This window comes from Narcine bancroftii, chromosome 10 (assembly GCF_036971445.1).
Source record: "Narcine bancroftii isolate sNarBan1 chromosome 10, sNarBan1.hap1, whole genome shotgun sequence".
Taxonomy (NCBI): domain Eukaryota; kingdom Metazoa; phylum Chordata; class Chondrichthyes; order Torpediniformes; family Narcinidae; genus Narcine; species Narcine bancroftii.
Window position 1 is genome coordinate 88,599,067 of NC_091478.1, and position 21,455 is coordinate 88,620,521.

General features: G+C 43.9%; 1 protein-coding gene across 8 annotated transcripts in view; it reads left to right on the plus strand.

The window, feature by feature from the left end:
* plekhf1 (pleckstrin homology domain containing, family F (with FYVE domain) member 1) overlaps nucleotides 1-21,455 on the plus strand; it is a 47,994-nt gene that overhangs the window by 12,563 nt on the left and 13,976 nt on the right. For 3 of the 8 annotated variants that reach the window (XM_069901706.1, XM_069901708.1, XM_069901707.1), the window contains one exon: nucleotides 10,394-12,930. In XM_069901706.1, coding sequence (XP_069757807.1) covers nucleotides 10,426-11,244 — 819 coding nt within the window. In that variant the 5' untranslated portion in view covers nucleotides 10,394-10,425 and the 3' untranslated portion in view covers nucleotides 11,245-12,930. Of the gene's footprint in view, nucleotides 1-4,873; nucleotides 5,094-10,393; nucleotides 12,931-13,112; nucleotides 13,212-18,517; nucleotides 18,717-20,057; nucleotides 20,189-21,455 lie in introns of those variants that run through there. The other 5 variants (XR_011345852.1, XR_011345855.1, XR_011345853.1 and 2 more) reach the window with 5 other exon arrangements.

Genomic DNA, 21,455 nt, shown 5'->3' on the forward strand with positions numbered 1-21,455 from the left:
GGTTAGTGTGAGCAGGTTCTTTGGTCGTTCAGCATTCTCACTACCTGTGGGAAGAAAGGAACAGCAATGTTCCTTTCTGCCATTAGGAATCCACACTGGAGGAATTATGCGATGGAGTAGTGGCTGGTAGGAGAATACCAGCCTTCTCCAGAAAAGAAGGAAAAAAGTGAAGAAAAAGCAAAGCCCCAGACACACAAATCACAGCAAATAAAAAATAAAGGTGTGGAGAAAATGGCACCTAAGAAAGAAAAGCCAAAAACAACGGGAAGAAAAGAAGAAAGAAAGACACCGGAAGAGAAAGGTGAAGGCCTTACCTGCACAAAAAAGCAGGGACCCGCCGTGGAAAGAGGAGCCCGCTCCCCGAGGTTAGTGGAGATCCTGCAGGGTCGCAACCCACCGACCGCAGGACTGCAAAAATGGCTCATGGAGCCAAACAGGGGTGCGCACGACGAGAACATCGACGGGAGGGGGGACCAGCTGTGAACTGAAACTCCACAGCATGAACAGCTGAGAAAGGCCCAACAGCAGGGCTCCCAGCTGGAAGATAAAGAAAGCAACGGGAACGGGAAGGGTGAGAAAGAAAAAAGGAAACTAGAGACACAACAGATAACCACCCCAGAAGAAAAGGACCAACATCAAGAAACCTTGGAAAAAAAAATACCCAACAAACTGAGACAAGTTTGTCTCAACTTGAGACAAGAAAGTCAGAAGAGACACAGATAGAAGGAAGAGAAATAGAAGACACAAACCCAAGAGCAGACACAGAAGAAGTAGGAGAACACCAAGCTCTGCACAGAGGAATAGGAGGTAAAATGAATGGAGAGTACATAGATTAAAAAAATTTTCAAGAACAAATGAAAGCATTAAAAGAATGGCTAACACTAGAATTTAGTGAAATGAAAGGAAAAAATGAAAAGTACAGAAGAAAAAGTGAGTAGAATAGAGCTGGTCATAACAGATGTAGGGAAAGGAATAGAAAATGAGGAATCCACGCTCTCTGGACCGAAACGAATATGCCCTCCTACTGGCCAAGTACCTGTCACTGTTGATGCCCTACTTCCATGATGCTAAACCAGCACACACAGGACCCATCTGACTCGCCTTTTTGACAGGATGCAGGAATTTAGACTCACGGTAAACCTGGCTAAGTGCCAGTTTGGTCTGGAAACTATCGATTTCCTGGGATAGTGTATCACCCAAGAGGGGGCCACACTGCTGCCTGATAAGGTGGAAGCCATCCAACGTTTTCCCAGGCTGAGCACAATCAAAGGCCTACAAGAATTCCTAGGGATGGTGAATTTCTATCATCGTTTCCTCCAGGGAGCGGCTACCATCACGCAACCCCTATTCGACCTCATCAAACTCAGCAACAAGGCACTCCAGTGGACACACAAAACCATTGAAGTATTTCAGGCAACCAAAGTGTTATCTTTGGCCCCTCCAGACTCTTCCTCCCCCCTGGCCCTTACAACAGACACATCGAACAGAGCGGTCAGCATGGTGCTGGAGCAGTGGGTCGATGAACAATGGCACCCACTGGCTTTCTTCAGCAAACATCTCTGGACACTAGAACTCAAGTACATCGCATTTGACCACAAACTGTTGGCCCTGTACCTGGCAATATAACATTTCTGGTGCATGTTGGAAGGAAGGGTTTTCATCACCTATACAGACCACAAACCACTCAGCAAGATTTCGGACCCTTGGTCAGCGAGGCAACAATGACACACCTCCTACATTTCTGAGTATACAACAGACATTTGCCACATCGCAGGCTAATTCAACGTGGTGGCAAACGTGCTGTCCAGACCAGCCATTGCCACTTCCTCAGGAGGGCTTGATGTTGCTCAGCTAGCCAAAGACCAAGCAGAGGATGCAGATGTCCAGGCCTACTGGAAGGTTACCAATTTCTGTCCTTCACCGGGGAGCCCGACTTTACTGTGTAACATGGACCAATCACATGGTCTGTTACATCCTTTCATACGGTCCACCTGCTGTCTGACATGTTTGTGTGGCACAGCTTCCGCCGCATTGTAACACTGTGGGCTAAGACTTGTTTGGATTGCCAATGCACCAAAGTGTCCAGATACACCAAGGCCCCACTCCAGAGCTTCGACCTGGCACAGCGCCGTTTTAACCATGTGCATGGGGATATTGTTGGCCTGCTCCCTGTGGGCCAAGATATGCAGTATTTATTCACGGTAATCAACCATTTTACCCATTGGCCGGAAGCGATACCCAGCCCACATGTGACACAGAGACTTATGGGAGAGCTTTCTTGTCCATTTTGGTTGGACACTTTGGAGTCCTGACCCACATCACCTCGGACCGAGGGGCCCAGTTCACGTCCTTGCTCTGAGCCAACCTAGCCAAGTCTGCAGCAGCCAGTTACACCACACCACGGCCTACCATCCTCAGGCAAATGGCCTCATCGAACGTTTACACTGCCACCTGAAAGTTTGACTACAAGGCCTTAAATGGATGAACAAACTCCCATGGGTGCTGTTAGGAATTCGCACAGCACCAAAAGAAGAACTACCAGCATCGTCAGCCGAGATGGTGTATGGCTCACCACTTATTATCCCAGGGGATATTCACTTCAATCCTCCTGGCCCACATCCCAGTGCTCTAGATGTCCTCCAGTGATTGAGGGAACCAACAGGTAGAGAGAAACCTCTGCCACCTTCCCCACACAGCTCACCACCCTACCATGTCCCAGCGAACCTGCAGTCCACCAAATTCCCCTACAATGTCCGTACGAAGACCCATTCAAGGTGTTGTGGCGCAACAGTGTCATTTTCACCTTGGGCATTGGGCAGGCAGCAGGACAGGTTTACCATTGACTGCCTCAAGGCAGCACATCTGGACTCAAGCCAGCCTGCCCTGGATCACTGGGTCAGACACAGAGGCCACCCGCCCAAAGACAATATGGTAACTTGCTTAAAGGGTGGCAGTGATTCTGGTGGGGTGGTGTAGTGGGCCAAGCAACCACATGGTTAGACAGGCCGAATTGCCACCCTAGACATCCAACTCAAGATGGCATGGGCTTTCCCTTCCAAGAAAAAGCCCGCAATTGGCGACATGCATTGCCCGGGAACAGTGTCATTTACGTGTTGTGTGCCGCTGGACGGGGTGTGACGCCGTGATGTGCTGACATCACTTCCTAAGGCCAGTGCACCCCTTACAGGAAGTGGGCGGCCTTCTCAAGCAGCCCGAGTAATTCATAGTAAAGTTCAGTTACTGCTTCACCTCGTGCTATGTGGACATCTCTCAATTTGGTAGCGCTGCCATTAGCAGATGCTACACTCCTGTATCTTGTCCCCAACAAGAGCATCTGAAATATGCTGTGTGCAGGGTGGAAGGGGTCCTCAATGATTTTGTGCACCCTCTTCAGACTATGATCCCAGTTGATCACGCCAATGGGGGAGGGGGGGAACGGAGATGAGTAATCCGTTCTGTCACTCTTGTGGTCCTGTGGATGGACCTCTGATCCATTTCTCTGCAGCTTAAGTACCACACTGTGACACAGCTGGCCAGAACACTCTCGATAAGCTCCTGTAGAAGGTTAACATGATGGTGGTTCATAGCATTGCCCACTTCAGTATTCTCAGGAAATGCAGTCACTGTTGCGCCTTCCTGACAAGTGAGGAGATACTGAGTGTCCATGATCGGTCACCAGTTAAGTGAACTCCAAGGAACTTGGTTCTCTCCACTCTCTCTACACATCAGAGTTGTTGATGTGTAGTGGAAGATGGTCATTCCTGGTCCTCCTGAAGTCCACAATCCTCTCCTTCATCTTGTCCATGTTGCCACTCAGGTTGTTACTTTCACACCATTTCACAAGATTGTCCACCTCTTCTCTGTAGTGCAATGAGGCCAATGACTGTTGCGTCACCTGCAAAATTGATGACACTGTTGGAACTGGACCTGGCAATGCAGTCGTGGGTCAGTAGCGTGAACAGGAGCGGGCTGCGCACACGGCTCTGAGATGTGCCAGTTTCAGTGTGATGGTGCTTGATGTTCTGCTTCCAACCTAATTAATCGCCTGATACCTACCCAAAAGATGCAATTACAGAAGACGTAGAGGACCATATTTTCCCTGGATTAAATAACATCACGCAATGCCTAGATTACTGATAGTGTATTGGCTATTGTCACATGTACCAAGATTCAGTGAAGAAATTAATTTTGTGAGCTGTCCAAGCATCATAAAAAATGTCCACCTTCTGGCACTCTTTCAGATTTAGATATCAGATTTATTGTCAGAGTATATAAATGGCATCATATAACCCTGAGATTTTTTTTTACTGAAGGTGAGGCAAAATTGGTAGTGCAAAAAACGCTGTACTCAGCATACATATGTAAATGTAAACAAATTTAAATACAGAGAAAGCAAAAAATCGATAAAGTGCAAAAGTAAGAGACATTACATATGTCCTTGACTGACTTTTATTGAGCATTTACTGTGAGTTCCCCAACAAGATGCCTTGGATGGATCAGAAGATTCACAACCTGCTGAGGGTGAGATCAAGGGCATTTAAGGCCAGTGATCCAGATCTCTACAACAAGTCCAGGGACGACCTGTGACCAGTGGCTTAGCTGAGGGGGGAGGGGCTAACCGCTCCCCCGAACACATTTGTTCGAAAGTGGTGTCATTTTGAACTGTGTGCTCACCACCGGCGGATTAACCATTAGCTCAGCCTGACTAGGCTGAAGCTTAGGGGCCCAGGATGGAGGTGGAGGGGGTGGGGGGGGGGGGGATCCGATAGCAAATTGGTTATAACAATTGCTGATTGGTGACAAATGGTTTTTCAGATTGTCATTAATTGGAGCCCTGGCTCGAAATGTCGACTGTTGTTTTTCTCCTGCTAAGTTCCTCTTGCAGATTGTGTTCGGCTTCTGACCATGGCATCTGCTATCTCCTTGCATGCCTACTGTCGACTGGGTTCAGCAGTGTAAGCTCCCTGCTGATTGGGAGCGTTCAGCCCATCAGCTGTTATGGATCAGGGATTATATGCTGCGCAGGCATGAATGTCCATAAACCCAAGGCATGAAATGATATTCGATTTATGTTCGAAGTAAATCAGAGAGCTGTGAGTAAGATGTTTTATTTAAAAACTGAATTCATTAGATGCAAATTATGCCACATAGTTCAGGCAGGGTTCGGAGTCAGGCGTCGGGAGCTCTAGTGTGCACGGCCAATGGGAGGGTTCCGAGTCGTGGCGTCAGAAGCCCTAGTGTGCAGTAGGCTGAGGGAAGGGTTCAGAGTCAGGTGTCATACTAATTCTTCAGTGCTTCAACCCACCGGTGGGAAATACTGGAATGTACTGAGCTCTGGCAAGAGATCAACTGAACGAGGTGTATCCAAATACATATATTTGCTTTAGAATTTCTGTCATTAATGATCACTAAATGTTCAAGTGAGCATTTATTTTTGGCACTGAATAGGATCAAAACCTCATTGTGCTCAACAATGAATGATGAGAACACGAGGTTACGCGCAAGATACAATATAATTAGTTATGCAGGCTATATATCACACCCCAAAAGTTAAATAAATGGGACCAATCAGTATCAGATAGATGTTTTTGCTGTAAGAAGGAAACGGGAACAACAGTACGTGCAATTTGGGCATGTGAGAAAGCGGAAAAGTTTTGGGAAGATCTAAACCAGGTATTAAATAAAATCACAAAAAGCAACATACCAAAAAATCCAGAGATCTTTCTTCTAAGTAATATAAGGAGTAAAGAATTAGGCCTCCAACTGGATGAAGCACGAAAAAGATTTATTATGATAGCCTTAGCTGTAGCAAAAAAATATATAATGTCAACCTGGAAATCAGAAGAGAGACTGAGAATACAGCAATGGTACATAGAAATGAAAAAATGTGTTCCATTGGAAAAAATAACATATAATTTAAAAAATTAAGTCACATTATTCGAACAAATTTGGGAACGTACATGGAACACAACAGAGAGGGCCTACCGCGGACCTCCACCCCTAAAATGATAGAATGAGAAGACGACGAAATGAACTGACCCAGTGTGTAAAAGTAGATGACACAATTTTCTTGTTTATTTTCATTGTGTGATGACCTTGTTTAATGGGTTTATTGTATTGTATATGTTGAACATTTAACGGGTTTGGAGGGGGGTGGGAAGGAGGGAGGGAAGGGAGGGGGAAAAAAGGGGAGAAAATGACTGTGTATATTCAAGAGGGAAATGTTTGTGTGTATTTTATGGTTCATAGTGCGAAAAATAAAAAAAATTTAAAAAACGAGTGATGAGAAATTTAGTCTCTAACACTCATGTACATTGAATTAGATATGCTTCGATCTGTTGATTTATGTTGTTATCAACACTTTCGTAAACTAAAAGAACATGGAAGTTATAAAGTACAAATGTAAAGAAAATGGAAAAAAAGGGTTGTAATTAATTCATATAACTTTATGATATACATGTAGTACATTACACATAGTACAACAATATAAATTATTTAAAGTAACAACATCAATTCATTCTATTCAGCGAAGGGTACGGCAGGTGGGCAAGCTCAGCCTAGGGGCCAGGGTGGTAGTTAATCCTCCACTGGTGGTCACTGCTGCTCACAATCTTCTGATGTGCTGGTGGCCCACCAGCGCATCACAGGAGACCGTGAGCAGCAGTGAAGACGCGGTTCAAAAAGGCAAATAATATAATGTTGGAAGAGTGGACAGGTCCTTTAAAACTGTACCTTCCTTGAGTTCCTTGTGTTTTGATGTTAAATACAAATTAAAAATGTATAATGAATTTAAAATTATTTGGCCTGAGCCCTGGATGTGCGCACCTTAATTTCCTTTGTGGGCTGGTTACAAACACACGCACAGCTTCGAAGGAATATTAGTCTTGGCACCTTTATATGTGCTCGCTCCCCCTAATGTTAAAACCTGACTATGCCCCTGCATGCGACAAAGAAGCAAGTCCAGGGGAAGTTTGAGGCAGAGACAGCTATGGCAGGAATTACATCCTACAAAGCAAGGTCGAATACCTTAAAGGATTGCGATACTTCACTACCTGATGAGCCGAACACCTTCTATGCCCGGTTTGAGGAGAACTCAATATTGCCGACGAGAATCCCTGCAAGGGCTGAGGACTTTGCTGAGGACACAGCGAGAAGGCTGCACTGGCCTACTTGGCACTCAGTCTTGCTAATTAACTGGGTTCCTACCTCTCAGTTGAAGACCTCAACTCAGAACCCACTGGAAGATGTTCCACAATCCAGGAGCAGATAGAAGCAGAATCAGAATTAGGCTGCACAATCTGATTTTGATTTTACTGTGAGAAGATAGTGATCATTTCTGGGTGAGATTGTACAAAATATAACATTAGATCCTCCATACTGGAGACAATCCAAATTAGTTCCTGACACCTTACGCACAACATACATCTCAGCCTCTACCAGTGTAACGACCTCAGATTTCCTCACTGCAACTGTCATAAATAGATTTCACTCAATCGAGGAGCGCATTGGACTAGTTCATTACTTGTGCTGTTATTCAAAAGGGACAAGGTGTTCATATTTGGGGATCTGACCCAGCTGCTTCACAACTGACTGCAAGATGACTGAAATGGTACATTCTAGATCAACAGCAAGTTTTATTTTTATCACTTTAATGTTTGAGATAGTCATTCAGTGGGTACCTCAGTAGTTCAATCACTGATAGAAATCTATTCCTCGGGGCATCGTATTGCACGACACTTTCTTGCAGGTAAACTAAAAACCCCAAAATATATTGAATGTAACTTTTTGTTAATAGAATCATTTGTTTTTAACCCTTTTTCTTTATAATTCCTTGAGAATCACAGCTATCAGCGAATATCAAAACCAAAGACATTGTATATTTTATATATTTATTTTTGTCTAAGAACAGGAATCCCTCCAGGAAGAGTTCTATTAGTGCAGCCTACTGTTGGGAGATCAGTCAGCCCATCCATCAGGAGTGCTAATCTCTGCTGCCTTATTGCAACGCAGCTAAATGAAGATGGATACGATTGTGGTGATATGTAATTACACCATTAGGTCACCAGGGGTCATCCCGGTGACCTTGTCTATAAAGCAGTCCAGAGCTACAGTCTAGCCTTCCAGGTTTGTCTTGCAGAGACAAGACTTCTTGTAATTACACCATTAGGTCACCAGGGGTCATCCCGGTGACCTTGTCTATAAAGCAGTCCAGAGCTACAGTCTAGCCTTCCAGGTTTGTCTTGCAGAGACAAGACTTCTTGTAATTACACCATTAGGTCACCAGGGGTCATCCCGGTGACCTTGTCTATAAAGCAGTCCAGAGCTACAGTCTAGCCTTCCAGGTTTGTCTTGCAGAGACAAGACCTCTTGTAATTACACCATTAGGTCACCAGGGGTCATCCCGGTGACCTTGTCTATAAAGCAGTCCAGAGCTACAGTCTAGCCTTCCAGGTTTGTCTTGCAGAGACAAGACTTCTTGTAATTACACCATTAGGTCACCAGGGGTCATCCCGGTGACCTTGTCTATAAAGCAGTCCAGAGCTACAGTCTAGCCTTCCAGGTTTGTCTTGCAGAGACAAGACCTCTTGTAATTACACCATTAGGTCACCAGGGGTCATCCCGGTGACCTTGTCTATAAAGCAGTCCAGAGCTACAGTCTAGCCTTCCAGGTTTGTCTTGCAGAGACAAGACTTCTTGTAATTACACCATTAGGTCACCAGGGGTCATCCCGGTGACCTTGTCTATAAAGCAGTCCAGAGCTACAGTCTAGCCTTCCAGGTTTGTCTTGCAGAGACAAGACCTCTTGTAATTACACCATTAGGTCACCAGGGGTCATCCCGGTGACCTTGTCTATAAAGCAGTCCAGAGCTACAGTCTAGCCTTCCAGGTTTGTCTTGCAGAGACAAGACCTCTTGTAATTACACCATTAGGTCACCAGGGGTCATCCCGGTGACCTTGTCTATAAAGCAGTCCAGAGCTAGTCTAGCCTTCCAGGTTTGTCTTGCAGAGACAAGACCTCTTGTAATTACACCATTAGGTCACCAGGGGTCATCCCGGTGACCTTGTCTATAAACAGTCCAGAGCTACAGTCTAGCCTTCCAGGTTTGTCTTGCAGAGACAAGACTTCTTGTAATTACACCATTAGGTCACCAGGGGTCATCCCGGTGACCTTGTCTATAAAGCAGTCCAGAGCTACAGTCTAGCCTTCCAGGTTTGTCTTGCAGAGACAAGACCTCTTGTAATTACACCATTAGGTCACCAGGGGTCATCCCGGTGACCTTGTCTATAAAGCAGTCCAGAGCTACAGTCTAGCCTTCCAGGTTTGTCTTGCAGAGACAAGACTTCTTGTAATTACACCATTAGGTCACCAGGGGTCATCCCGGTGACCTTGTCTATAAAGCAGTCCAGAGCTACAGTCTAGCCTTCCAGGTTTGTCTTGCAGAGACAAGACCTCTTGTAATTACACCATTAGGTCACCAGGGGTCATCCCGGTGACCTTGTCTATAAAGCAGTCCAGAGCTACAGTCTAGCCTTCCAGGTTTGTCTTGCAGAGACAAGACCTCTTGTAATTACACCATTAGGTCACCAGGGGTCATCCCGGTGACCTTGTCTATAAAGCAGTCCAGAGCTAGTCTAGCCTTCCAGGTTTGTCTTGCAGAGACAAGACCTCTTGTAATTACACCATTAGGTCACCAGGGGTCATCCCGGTGACCTTGTCTATAAACAGTCCAGAGCTACAGTCTAGCCTTCCAGGTTTGTCTTGCAGAGAGACAAGACCTCTTAGTGTACATATTAGTTTATTAAAGCTGTCCTATACTCGCACTGCTGGTGTGGTTATTGTCAGTACAACTATCTCACAAGAAGACTGAAAATAAAACAAAGAACAGTGTGCTATAATTCAGTAGCCTGACATCACAACAGTGGAAAGTCATTGAATTATGTGAGGCCAGAGTTTTAAATTTTAAAACATTTTAGACATACAGCATGGTAACGGGCCCTTTTGGCCCACGAGCCCGTGCCACCCAAATTACCCAATTAGCCTATAACCCCTGGGAAGTATTGATAGATGGAAGGAAACCAGAGTACCTAGAAGAAACCCAGATAAACACATGGAGAATGTACAAACTCCCTACAGACCCCAGTCGCTGGCGCTGTAACAGTGTTGCGCTATCCATGTTGCCCGTGAAGTTATGGAGAGAGTAGAATTCTTAGAGAATTTAACAGTCTTTTTCCCTCTAACATAAATTCTTCAATTGACCTTCCCTCATCAGAGTTTACGGAATAGATTTTTGTCAATATAATGCCATTGCAAATTAAAAAATAGAGAATCTGCATATCTTTTTCAGAAATGTATAACAAATCGCTCTTTATATTTTGATTTCTTAAACAATAGGAATCAGGTTTTGACAAGGACACAGAATTAGGATGGGAGACCACCTGATAAATACAGAGATCAATGCACAGCGAATTGCTACCGTCGAAAATTGCTTTGGAGCAAATGGCCAGCCTCTCACTCTATCCGGGCGAGTACTTGTGGGCGAGGGATTGCTGACAAAAGTCTGCCGCAAGAAATCCAAGCCTCGAATGTTTTTCTTGTTCACTGACATCCTAGTGTATGGAACCATCATCATCCACAAGAGGAAATATGCCAGCCAGCAGATCATACCACTGGAGAATGTCACTGTTCAAGATCTCCCAGATAACACAGACCAGAAAAACCAATGGATGATAAAAACTTCACGAAAATCATTTGTGGTTTGTGCTGCAACCCCTTTTGAGAAAGCAGACTGGATGAGGCATATTGCCAACTGCATCCAACAACTCTTGGAAAAGACAGGAAAGACACCATCGACTGATCATGCCGCTCCTTGGATACCAGACAAGATGACTGAAATCTGTATGCGATGCACGCAAAGGAAGTTCAACACTGTGATCCGGAGACATCACTGCCGCAAATGTGGCTTTGTGGTGTGTCATTCTTGTTCAAAGCAGAAGTTTCTTTTGCCTAACCTGTCATCAAAGCCTTTAAGAGTATGTACACTGTGTTACAATCATTTGGTAGAAGAAAAAAACAAAGAACCCACATTGGAAAAAAGAGCAGATGAGGTGACTGAGCAGAGTGCAATGGTTTCCAGCAATGACGAGGATAGTGAGAAATCCAGCGACGAGGAGAAAGCACATCAATGGCCGGGACAGGACCAATTCTTCTCAACGGATTGCTCCTGGTCCTCTTTTCACACTTAGTCATCAGCAAAGACAAAGACAATTAACCAGCACAAAGCAGGTTAAGGGAAAAGTCTGCAGACACCATCGTTGAAGTAAAAACACAAAGCTGGAGAAACTCAGCAGGTCAAACTTTGTACTTTATATGGTTACGAGCCCAGAGGACCCCAAAATCCAGCAGCAATAGATATTCACCAAGACAAATGGTTACTTAAACAAAAGTTGCTTTGAACATGAAAACAGGATTCAATTTAACTTATCATTATTAACTTAACTAACCTAACTTAACCTCCTTCTAAATCTAAGCACATGTGTATGTAATGAGTGTGTAAGTTCAAAAACATTCTTTGATTCACAGTCCAACCTCAATTCTCATTCCTCCAAGTTCACTGGTTGCAGGCAATTCTTATACTGTGCATAGAATTAAACATCTATGAATTTCACCAGGCTTTGGTGCTTGAAAGGTAAATGGTTACCACTCAGGAAGGTTCTTGTTAGTTTTCAAAGAGAGATTTGTTGTTCCTGGACACAAACTGATCCCTTTTCATCAGCCACGTCAGTGTCTTGCCGAAAAAACTTGCCCCATCAGGGTTTTCCAGATGATTACCTCTTTCTTTCAGGTCACCACAGAGTTCCTTTTTGTTTCCCTTATTTCAAGTGAAACATTAGACAGCCAGTCCTTTCCTCTTCTATGAACCACAAGGTCTTTGACCAGGCTTAACTAAACACTTACAATCCATCTTCAAAATAGGGTTTTTCCACAAGCTTGCCAGCTTGTCCTGTTCCAGTCCCAGCTGCTGCTGCTGACTGTAGCAATGCAGAACTGAATTCCCTCTCTTTCTCTCTCTCTCTCTCTCAGAGAAAAAGCCTGTTTTTCTCTCTCTGCTTGCAAAAGCATATGGCCGTCTTAGAACAGCAAGTTCTTCTCCAGCCAGCCTACAGTTCCGATGAGTTCTTTCATTCTGTTGCCTTTTTGTAAACAACAATCCATTAATGAAGTCTCTTGGGCACTTTCCAAAGCTTTTGCAAAGGCTCTTGGAGCCAGCCTGTTTAGCATGAGCAGAGCTCCAGTATTTTAAATAAGATCTGTTTTAAAGTGCTTGTATGTGACCTGCACTAAAAAACCCTACCCCAATTTATCTCCCAAAAATATGTCACAATACACAAAAGATAAAAATACATAACCAACATTTCGGGCTTGACCCCTTCATCAAGGTATCAGTACCTTGATATTTGTACCTTGGTATTCATACTTTAATGAAGGGCTCGAGCCTGACATGTTGGTTATGTATCTTTATCTTTGCTATATAAAGTACACTGTTTAACCTGCTGAGTTTTTCCAGCGTTGTGATAGGACTCAAAGCAATTGGTTATCAGATTTGGAGAAAAACATCTAACTTAAAATGATCATTTCACAATTGGCTAGCAGAAGTAGAACTTTACCTGACAATTGCTATTGGATTCTGTAAAAACTATAGATTTGATTCATTTGATAAGCTGGGTGAAGTCATGCTATTCATACCATAAGCCTTTCAAATTGTACAAAATAATATGTTTGCCTTGGTAATTTTGATGCTGTGTACATTTCCGAATGAGTTAAACTGGGGCGTTGTCTGATTCAACTTCTGGTTCATTTGAAGGCACAGCAGAGGAATTTCATTTGTTTCAGTAACAGTGAATTTGGAAATAAACATCAATTAAAGTTTCTGCTCTTTGTAGCATCTATGCATTTCTTTTTTATTGCTGTAATATAAAATCACAGAAGGCTCACAGCCCAGAATGCCTTTTACTTCCTGCGTGACGGGCTGAGCTTCTCCAGCATTTTTGTGTATTGCACTAGCCCCCAGCATCTGTACACTTTCTTATTTACTCCCATTTGGCCTTTTCAGACTATTGTGTTTGGACTCAATCAAAGTGGTACTTCACTGTGTCCTTTCTACTTGAGGCCAAAGATTGCCATTATAACAAGTTGCTTCTGAACGGAAAAGGTAACGAAGATTCAGATACACTATTGGGTTTGGAATCACTTGGGGCAGATTAGGAAAGGATGGTAGATTTCCTTCCCTCGAGGACATTATCACAATCTAATTTCATTGCTATTGTAAACTTTTTGGATGTATGTATCTTTCCAGCAAATTCACTCACATTTCTGATCAATTGTGCTGTCTTCAGGATTTAATCCGTGTTCTTGTGGTAATACGACCACCAGCCTACTTGCGGGGGCCGATCTCTGTACCTGCAGGAAGACCACCTAAAAGGCTGACTCCACCTAAAGGGCTGACTCCACCTGGCCGGCTGTCAATCAGTCGACCCGAATATAAACCTGAGCTGGACCTGACCATAATATAAACCCACTCCCCCCACCCCCCACCCCCCTGAGCCAGTCACACGGGGAGCCACCAAGGCTTGAACTGGAGTTCAGACTTTTACTGGAATAAAACATGTTGTAGAGTCTTTTGAGTTTGTGTTTGCTCGCTGCTACCTCAGCGCACTACAGTTCCTAATTATCACCAACATTGCCTCAGAATCAGAATTTAGTGTTATGAACTTACACGAAATTCATTGTTTTGCAGTAGCAGTACAGGTGGAAATCTTCATTACGGGTACACATATTAAAGCTATCAATTACATTTAGAAAATAAATTCAACAAGAAGAGAAAGTGAAATAATGTAAGTGTCATTATTCATTCAGAAATCTGATGGCAGCAGGGAAGAAGCTGTTTCTGTAACATTGGGTCTTCATCTTCACCCTCCTGTACCTCCTTCCTGATGGTAGCCTGGGCAGTGAGGATCCTTGAGGATAGAGACTGTTTTATTAAGACACCGTCTCTTGTAGATGAAGTCTTGTGGGTGAAGTCTCATGCCCATGATGGCTTTGGCTGTGTTCACGATTCCCTGTAGTCTTTCTCATCTGTATATTGGCAACTCCATCCCAGAAAGTGATACAAGCAGTCAGAATGCTCTCCATGGTACACTTGTAGAAACTTGCAAGAGTCTGATGACATACCTTACCCAAACTCCCACCTTCCACAGCACTCCCTTAGTTAATGCGGAAGTTGAATTCCCCCTTCTTACTTGAACCCAAACCCTCAAAGGTGAATGCAGCCTCACGACCATTTCAATTTCATGGCCTATTGCTGCTTCTAATAAGAAGGCTGACTAATTCTTGGCCAGGGGTTGCCTTGTGATCCTGCATACATTGAAAGACTTGGTGAAAACCTAACATGTGGGGTTTAATGTGGGGAAGTGTGAGATCATGTACTTCAGAAAGGGGAATAAAAAGAGATTACTATCTAAATAGAGAGATATTTCATATGAATGAACCTAAAATAGAGACAATCAGTATAGGAGGAGGCCTTTGTTCACATTCAGCCTTCGCTCCACTTGAAGAAGTTACCTCTGATATCACCCACATCACAGATAGTGAAATGGGAGGTCATGAACCATCTGCAGCAAATGACCTCCACCCATAAAATATCTAACAGGTGGGAATGTATTCAAAATATTACAGGTAGACCATAACTCCTAGCTGAAGAATGTAGTTTGCCTAATGGGCCATACAACATTAGCACTGATGGATGAAGAAAAGTTGGATCAATTAGGTTATATTCTCTAGAGATGAGAAAAATAAAAGAGGGATCTCATATAAATCCATGGAATTGTGATAGGCAGGGCAGTTGAGAAGCAAGATGTTCTTTATCACAGAAGAGGGAAGGTCGAACAGTCTTGGAAGTCACAGCTCAACCTGTGGAATTCTCAACCATAGAAAATAATCAATTCCAAATCATTAAATATGTTTAAAGAGTTAGATAAGGAATCTTAGGATGAATGGGTCAAAGATATGTAGAGAAAACATAACTGGGTACTGAGTTTTGATGATCTTTGCTGATCATATTGGTTTAGGTGATGCTGGCTTGAAAGGCAAAATGGCTTCCTCTTGCTCCTATATTCCATGTCATGCACAATGCAACAGTTTTGACAGATAATCATCCTTCAATACATTGCAGACTGGGTCCAAGTCAATAAATGGGTGCTGGTGTTCAGATCAGATCATATACTATTTATTTTCATGTAATAAAACAGAAATGTAATATTACATGAAATTGTCTTTAGTTTGCCATAAGGCAGACAAAGATTTGCCATGAGCATTGCCCAACGCCCCTTACAGTCAAAGAGAAGCAAAAGGGAGGCCCCTCAGAGTCACTGAGTGCCCATGAATCGCCTCCAGCAACCTCTGCAGCATGGCCAGCACCAAGGGGGTGGGGGCATTCGCAGGCATTGCCCCCCCAAATGAATTATTGTGCCTCCCCCACCCCACCCTCAGCGCTAGAGTCACTAGTCTCCACGCGATATAAACAGTGCATTTGTCTGTTACATCGGGGAGGAGTGTGACGGCAGCACACAGAGGAGGTTCATGGCACCACCATCACATCCCCCTGTTGCTGAGCGAGTTTTCAAACATCAGATTGTGCCCCCCCCCCCCCCACCCTGCGGTTACCCTAATTCTCCCCGAATGTTCTACAGCCGCATGAGTCTCCAGTTCAAACCATTGACAACCCAAGCCCAGATCCAAATCTCTGCCACGATGATGAAGTCTTCAAGGCCAGGAACCTTTGGGAGCCCTTCTTGCCCTCAACAACCCTTTGAATCCTGGTTTCGACTGCTGGTTCTCATAAGCCAGTTTGCAGCAGCCCGCAACCTGGTGCAAGTCCTTTGACCTCAAGTCAACAGCAGCCTGCAGCCTGCGTGGGTTCCTTGCCCCCAAAGTCGCCAACAGCTCGCCGTCTGTGTGTGTCTCGCTGGTCTGCCACCATGTTCAATGTCCTTAGGGTCATCTCCTCTACTTCTCCTTCTCAAGGGGGTTGGGGGAGGGGAAGGTGTTCTCCCCATTACTGGTGCCCTGTGCCAGTCCACTGCCCCCTGCCCCCCCGGATTCTGCAATACAGGTGCCACCATCTTGGGCCCAGATCCCGTGACCAGCTCCTTTAACAGGCCGTTTAAAGCCTGTGCAGATCCGTTAGTAATTGGACTGGTTGGTAGGACCCTGCAGGGGTCTCCCTGGGTCTAGGCCAACAGCAGCACTGCCATTACAGCAACTTCAGCCATGCCGCCAGTCGGGGAGAACTGACTTACGTGAGGATCCAGAGCCACTGATCAGAGGAGAGCCTGGCCTTCAAGGAAACAATCCTTGCCTTCTTGTGTCAGGATAAAGAGTGATAGGAAGCAAAATAAGAGAAAAATGGCCACAAGCTTTCAGACCCTGCAGCTGACTATTTCATATGCAGTACATAAATCTTTCTCTAGTTGTTGACATTTGGAGGAATCCTGCCATCTGAACACACATCTATGCTCTATGACCTGTGTGGTCATGAAAGTAGCAAAGAAAAGCATGTCACATGTTTTTAGAGCAAGCCAGGACTGCACACGGACCTGCTGCTGCATGTATGTTGTGCAGCTGTTGCATTAGTACAGGGTGTAACCGCAGCATACAATGCAGTTTAGTCAGTTACTCCCTGGATTGCGTGAGTAAGGATCAACAAGCTGCCGGCTGATTCAGGAAGAATGACTCCAAAAGCTACTCGTGCCTTTAAGGAAATAACTTGTATTTCTACAATATCTTTTGTCATAGTTCTCTGGAATGAAGTTGCAGGAAATGGAAAGCTCTGTTTTCCAAAAGCAGGTACTCAGTCGGTCATCCCTGGAAGGGGGAATCCAAGTTCTACAACACCCAAAACATGCAGTTGGCAGAATAGTTATCAAAAGTGGCAGGGAAATCACTGAGAATGTAAACTATACATTCTTTCCCACACTTCTTGCCTGACCTGTTCAGCATGGCCTTTTTTTTAATGTTGGTGCACAGCTGCTTTACCTCATTCCTTGTAGGTTAACAGCCACACCTCAGCCCTCCTCAGTCGACCTATGAATCACATCTACCGTCAAAAGAAATGTTTACTTCTTCCAAAACAAGAATTTTCAGAACTGAATAACTGGAAGAGAGATTTTGCCATGTACCATGTATAATATATCCATGTAATAGATGACACCGTTCAAAAGTTGACCCCCCCCCCCACCCCACCATTTCTGGCCACAGCTGCCTGCCCACTGGAGCTACCAATGCCCTGACAGTGGACTCTTGCCTCATTCCTGGCCATCTGCGCATTGGAGCTCCTGACACCCCAAATGTTGGCTCTCGCTTAGGCCCAGGCCACCTGCCCATCCAAGCTCCTTGTGCCCTGAATGCAGACTTACCACCTGGTCCTGGCAACCCACCCACCCATCCAAGCTCCCAATACCCCAAACGATGCAGGCGCTTACTGCGGTCAAAAGCAGCCTGCGTGTAATAGTCAACTCCTTAAACTTTACCCTAAAAATTGGTCCACAAAATTCTACTATTACATGGTAATCTTTAAACTTTATGTTATGCTGTAAATCTTTGATAGTTCCTTGATTTCTTCACTTTCTTCACCATGGTTCTGAAGCAGTAACTCCGTTTAAAGCTCTTTTTAAAATGTCCATCAGCGGGAACCTAATTGTTCAGAAGTCCTGAAGGTTTGGCTCATTATTCTGCCATGTGCATCAGGGTTCAGCACCATGAACAGAATGTGCAACCTAGGTTGGGGTCCAGATTTGGGGTCAGAATAGGGCCTGGGGGCAGGAGTCTGGGAGTCAGCTGGAGCCAGAGTGCAGAGGGCTTGTAGGCTTCACTTTATTTTCCCTTGCTTCTATTTCATGCTCCTTTATATATTACACTCAGGTGCAACATCTAAAAGATTGGAATAAATATGCATTGGGTTATTAATGGGAATTACATCTGTTAGTCTGGAACATCTACTGGTCTGGCTTCATCAGTGACCCAAGAAATGCTGGTTTCTTGGAGTTTTACTGTACGTCTTCTGTATATAAGACTTCTGCCATCATTTTCCAATCAGCACCATTTTATCATGCCCTCATGCTATATAAGTACAGTAAAACCCCTGGTATCCAGCACCTGTGGGGATTCGTAGATGCAGAATAAGTGAATTTGCCAGTTGCTTGAGATTTTGAGTTGCGTGGATTGGCGAAATAAGTGCTAGGGGCGCCAATTTTAAACTTTCTTATTATTTTACCTATTTATTTTCCGTAATTTTTTTTGCCAGTTGCATGAGGCTGCGGTTGCTTGAATTCTGGATAATGGGGATTTTACTGTAGTTAGGAAGTGAAGCAACCAAAATGGAGCTGGGATTATCCCAAAACTCCATTAGTAGCAGAATTTGATTTACAGCCACTCAAAAACTAAATCATTCCAATATTGCAGATCAACATCTTGACATCAACAGCCCAAGCGGTTATGAAGGAAAATCACTTTTACTAGAGATCAGGTCTGCGATGGTGGTTACCCTTTGTCTGAACATGATTCCAGCTTGAAAACATGTCTTCCTCCACAACGTCAAAACAAAATGTCAAACTCTATTCCATCAAGCTGAAGGCCTACGTTCTCAAGCTCAGTAGAACAGGTATTATGTACTTCAATGCCATTGCGAGTATGGAGGATGCTGGTTGGATGGGTAAGAGAGGATTATGCCAGCATTCTTCATTGTGAGGATTGGGAGATTAAGGTAGATGTCAGGCATAAGGTGAAGAAGATCTTTGTGTGCCCTGGGAGAGTGGGAGGGAGTGTAATGAAAGAAAACCACTTAAAATGCTTATCTGCAAGACCGTAAACATTTCAGACAGGGCCCAGCACTGGGCCAGATATGTTTAGATTCCCTTTAACTGACATCTAAATAGGAAAGTCTTAATGTGCAGAACCCTCACCATTCATGAGATTATTCTACACATTGTTCAATATCATATTGGATGCCAAGTCCCCTTCACATTTCTACAGGTGACACCACCCCCCCCCTCCACCCCGATATGGTGAGGTGGGAGGGGAGAGTCCTAGAAAATGGCCCCATTGCGATTTCCCACAAAATCAAAATCATAATCTGAGCATGTGTCAAGAAATTAGAGTTGAAAGAAATAAATTTTGTGTTGATTTATTTACTTCTTTTAACATAAACTCCATGACAGTCAATTTTATTCCATATCTCAAATTGTCACGCAGTGATTTGCGAATTCCATAAGGGCAAATTTAATACCCCAAACAGCCCTAACACGGGCAAACTTTAATGAATTTCCAAAAGTACACTATTAATATTACATTTTAAAAATAAAATCCAATCATGTAAATCCAAAAATTGTTATGTGATAACATTTCTATGCTTCCTTCCAATTAAAAAAGCTTCCTTTGTCTTTATTGTTGAATCTGATTTAGCCACTAAATGGCACTAATTAATTTCTTCTCTAAGAAATTAATAATGATGTCAGCTGAGAACTAAGATTTAATCTGGCTGTACTCCACTTCTCATTTTTGGATGAGTGCCAAGGAATCTTCTACATATTCCTGAAGGATTTAACGTCTCCTTCTGAAAAGTCTTCCACTGCACTGGGCCTCTGTATAAACCTGAACTTTCTGTTCATATATTTGGTATGGGGCTTGAATCTGCAATCCCTGAATTGACCAGCGAGCCACAGTTGATGCCCTATGTCAGAAATACTGTGAAAAACTTTCAGCAATTTTCAGAAGGAATATTCCTGACAAGAATGGAAACAACAAAGGATTCCCAACAGTTGTGATAGGGTCTAAATGACATAGCCATTCCAAAACCAAATCTGGTGCTGTAGGAGGCAGTAAAGCTTCACTACTGGTAGTTTGAAAATCTGCTTCGCCCACAGGAAAAGCAGTCTCAGTGATCTATGAGATGTTATGTGTATTCCATGACAAAATAATTGAACTTAGAACTTTGATATTTCAGGCGGATCCCAACCCCGCGATGTTGCGTTGAATGATAGGTCATGCACTTACTGGGAATGACCTTCAGATGCTAGCTAAGCAACTCTGCTGTGCTGCAGTACAGCAGGCAACTGTTGTGACCACCACTGTCAGGTAAATTCTGCAGTCATTGGAGGAGCGGCAGGATGCAAACACTTCAGATGCATTTCAGTAGATGCAGCCCGGTGACGCACGCACGCAAGTGCTGATGTCAAGGGAACAACCGGGTCAGCCATTTTCATTTTCAAGCTGCCGGTGGACGTGACCTAGTTAAGTTTAACTGGGTTCCCTGACTACGTCGGAGGTCGGTCAGGGATCCAGTTGCATTTGGACCACGCTGACTGGGTTGGACCCTTTCAAGTTGCCACGTGAGTGGGGCGCTAACCAGGCAAATTGCCTGGTTAACCCCATTTTACTTGGCAGCTTGAAAGGGCCTAATGTTAGAGAGAGTACAGAGAAGATTTACCAGGATGATTCCTGGAATGCAAGAGCTAACCTATGAGGAACGTTTAGCGGTTCTTGGACTCTATTCATTGGAGTATAGAAGAATGAGAAGAGATCCCATAAAGACATTTCAAACGCTGAAAGGATTGGACAGAGTTGATGTGAATAAGATGTTTCCAGGGCTGTGTCATGACTCATCTTCTGACTCCTTCCCACAATCCACAAAGCATAAATCTAAATGATTTGCCCCCTTGCCTAAATGAGACTCCGCACAGAGGAATTCATTTTATCATACCACATCCATGGCTTTAAATGTTCGTTCAAAATCCAACACAATGTGGCTGCACTCTGTACAGCTGCAAAATACACTGTAGTTACTTATAACTGCTTCAATGGACCCCTCTAAGCCTGAAGCATCAACCAGCAAGATCAATGGCAGTAAGTATACAGGCTCACTAGTATTTCCAAGTCACACACATCTCCTGGACTTCCAACCCAAACACACTCTGGAAGTATCTGCACCCGAGACCTGCAATAGTTCAAGAAGCAGTACACCATCTTCTCAAGAGCAAGATCAAATTGGCCTTGTCAACAACATTCAGTTTATACATAAATAACACTGGACAACAAAGATTTTGCTTACTGGACACTTTTAAGTGTATTTTATAACTTATGGGCTGTTGGTTACAAAAATCACCTCAAAAATTTCTTATCACTTACCATTTTTTTAGATATAAACCTATATTTGTGATTTCCTGTCATCATTTAAGTCTACTTCAAACATACAAAACCATGAAATGCAGCATGTCATTGAAAATTCATTTTCTGCCTTCGCACTCGGACATCTTCCCTGCTAATATTGGTGCAGTCAGTGACAAACATGGTGAAACATTTCAATGGGACATTGCGACAATGGCAAAGCGGTATCAGAGCAACT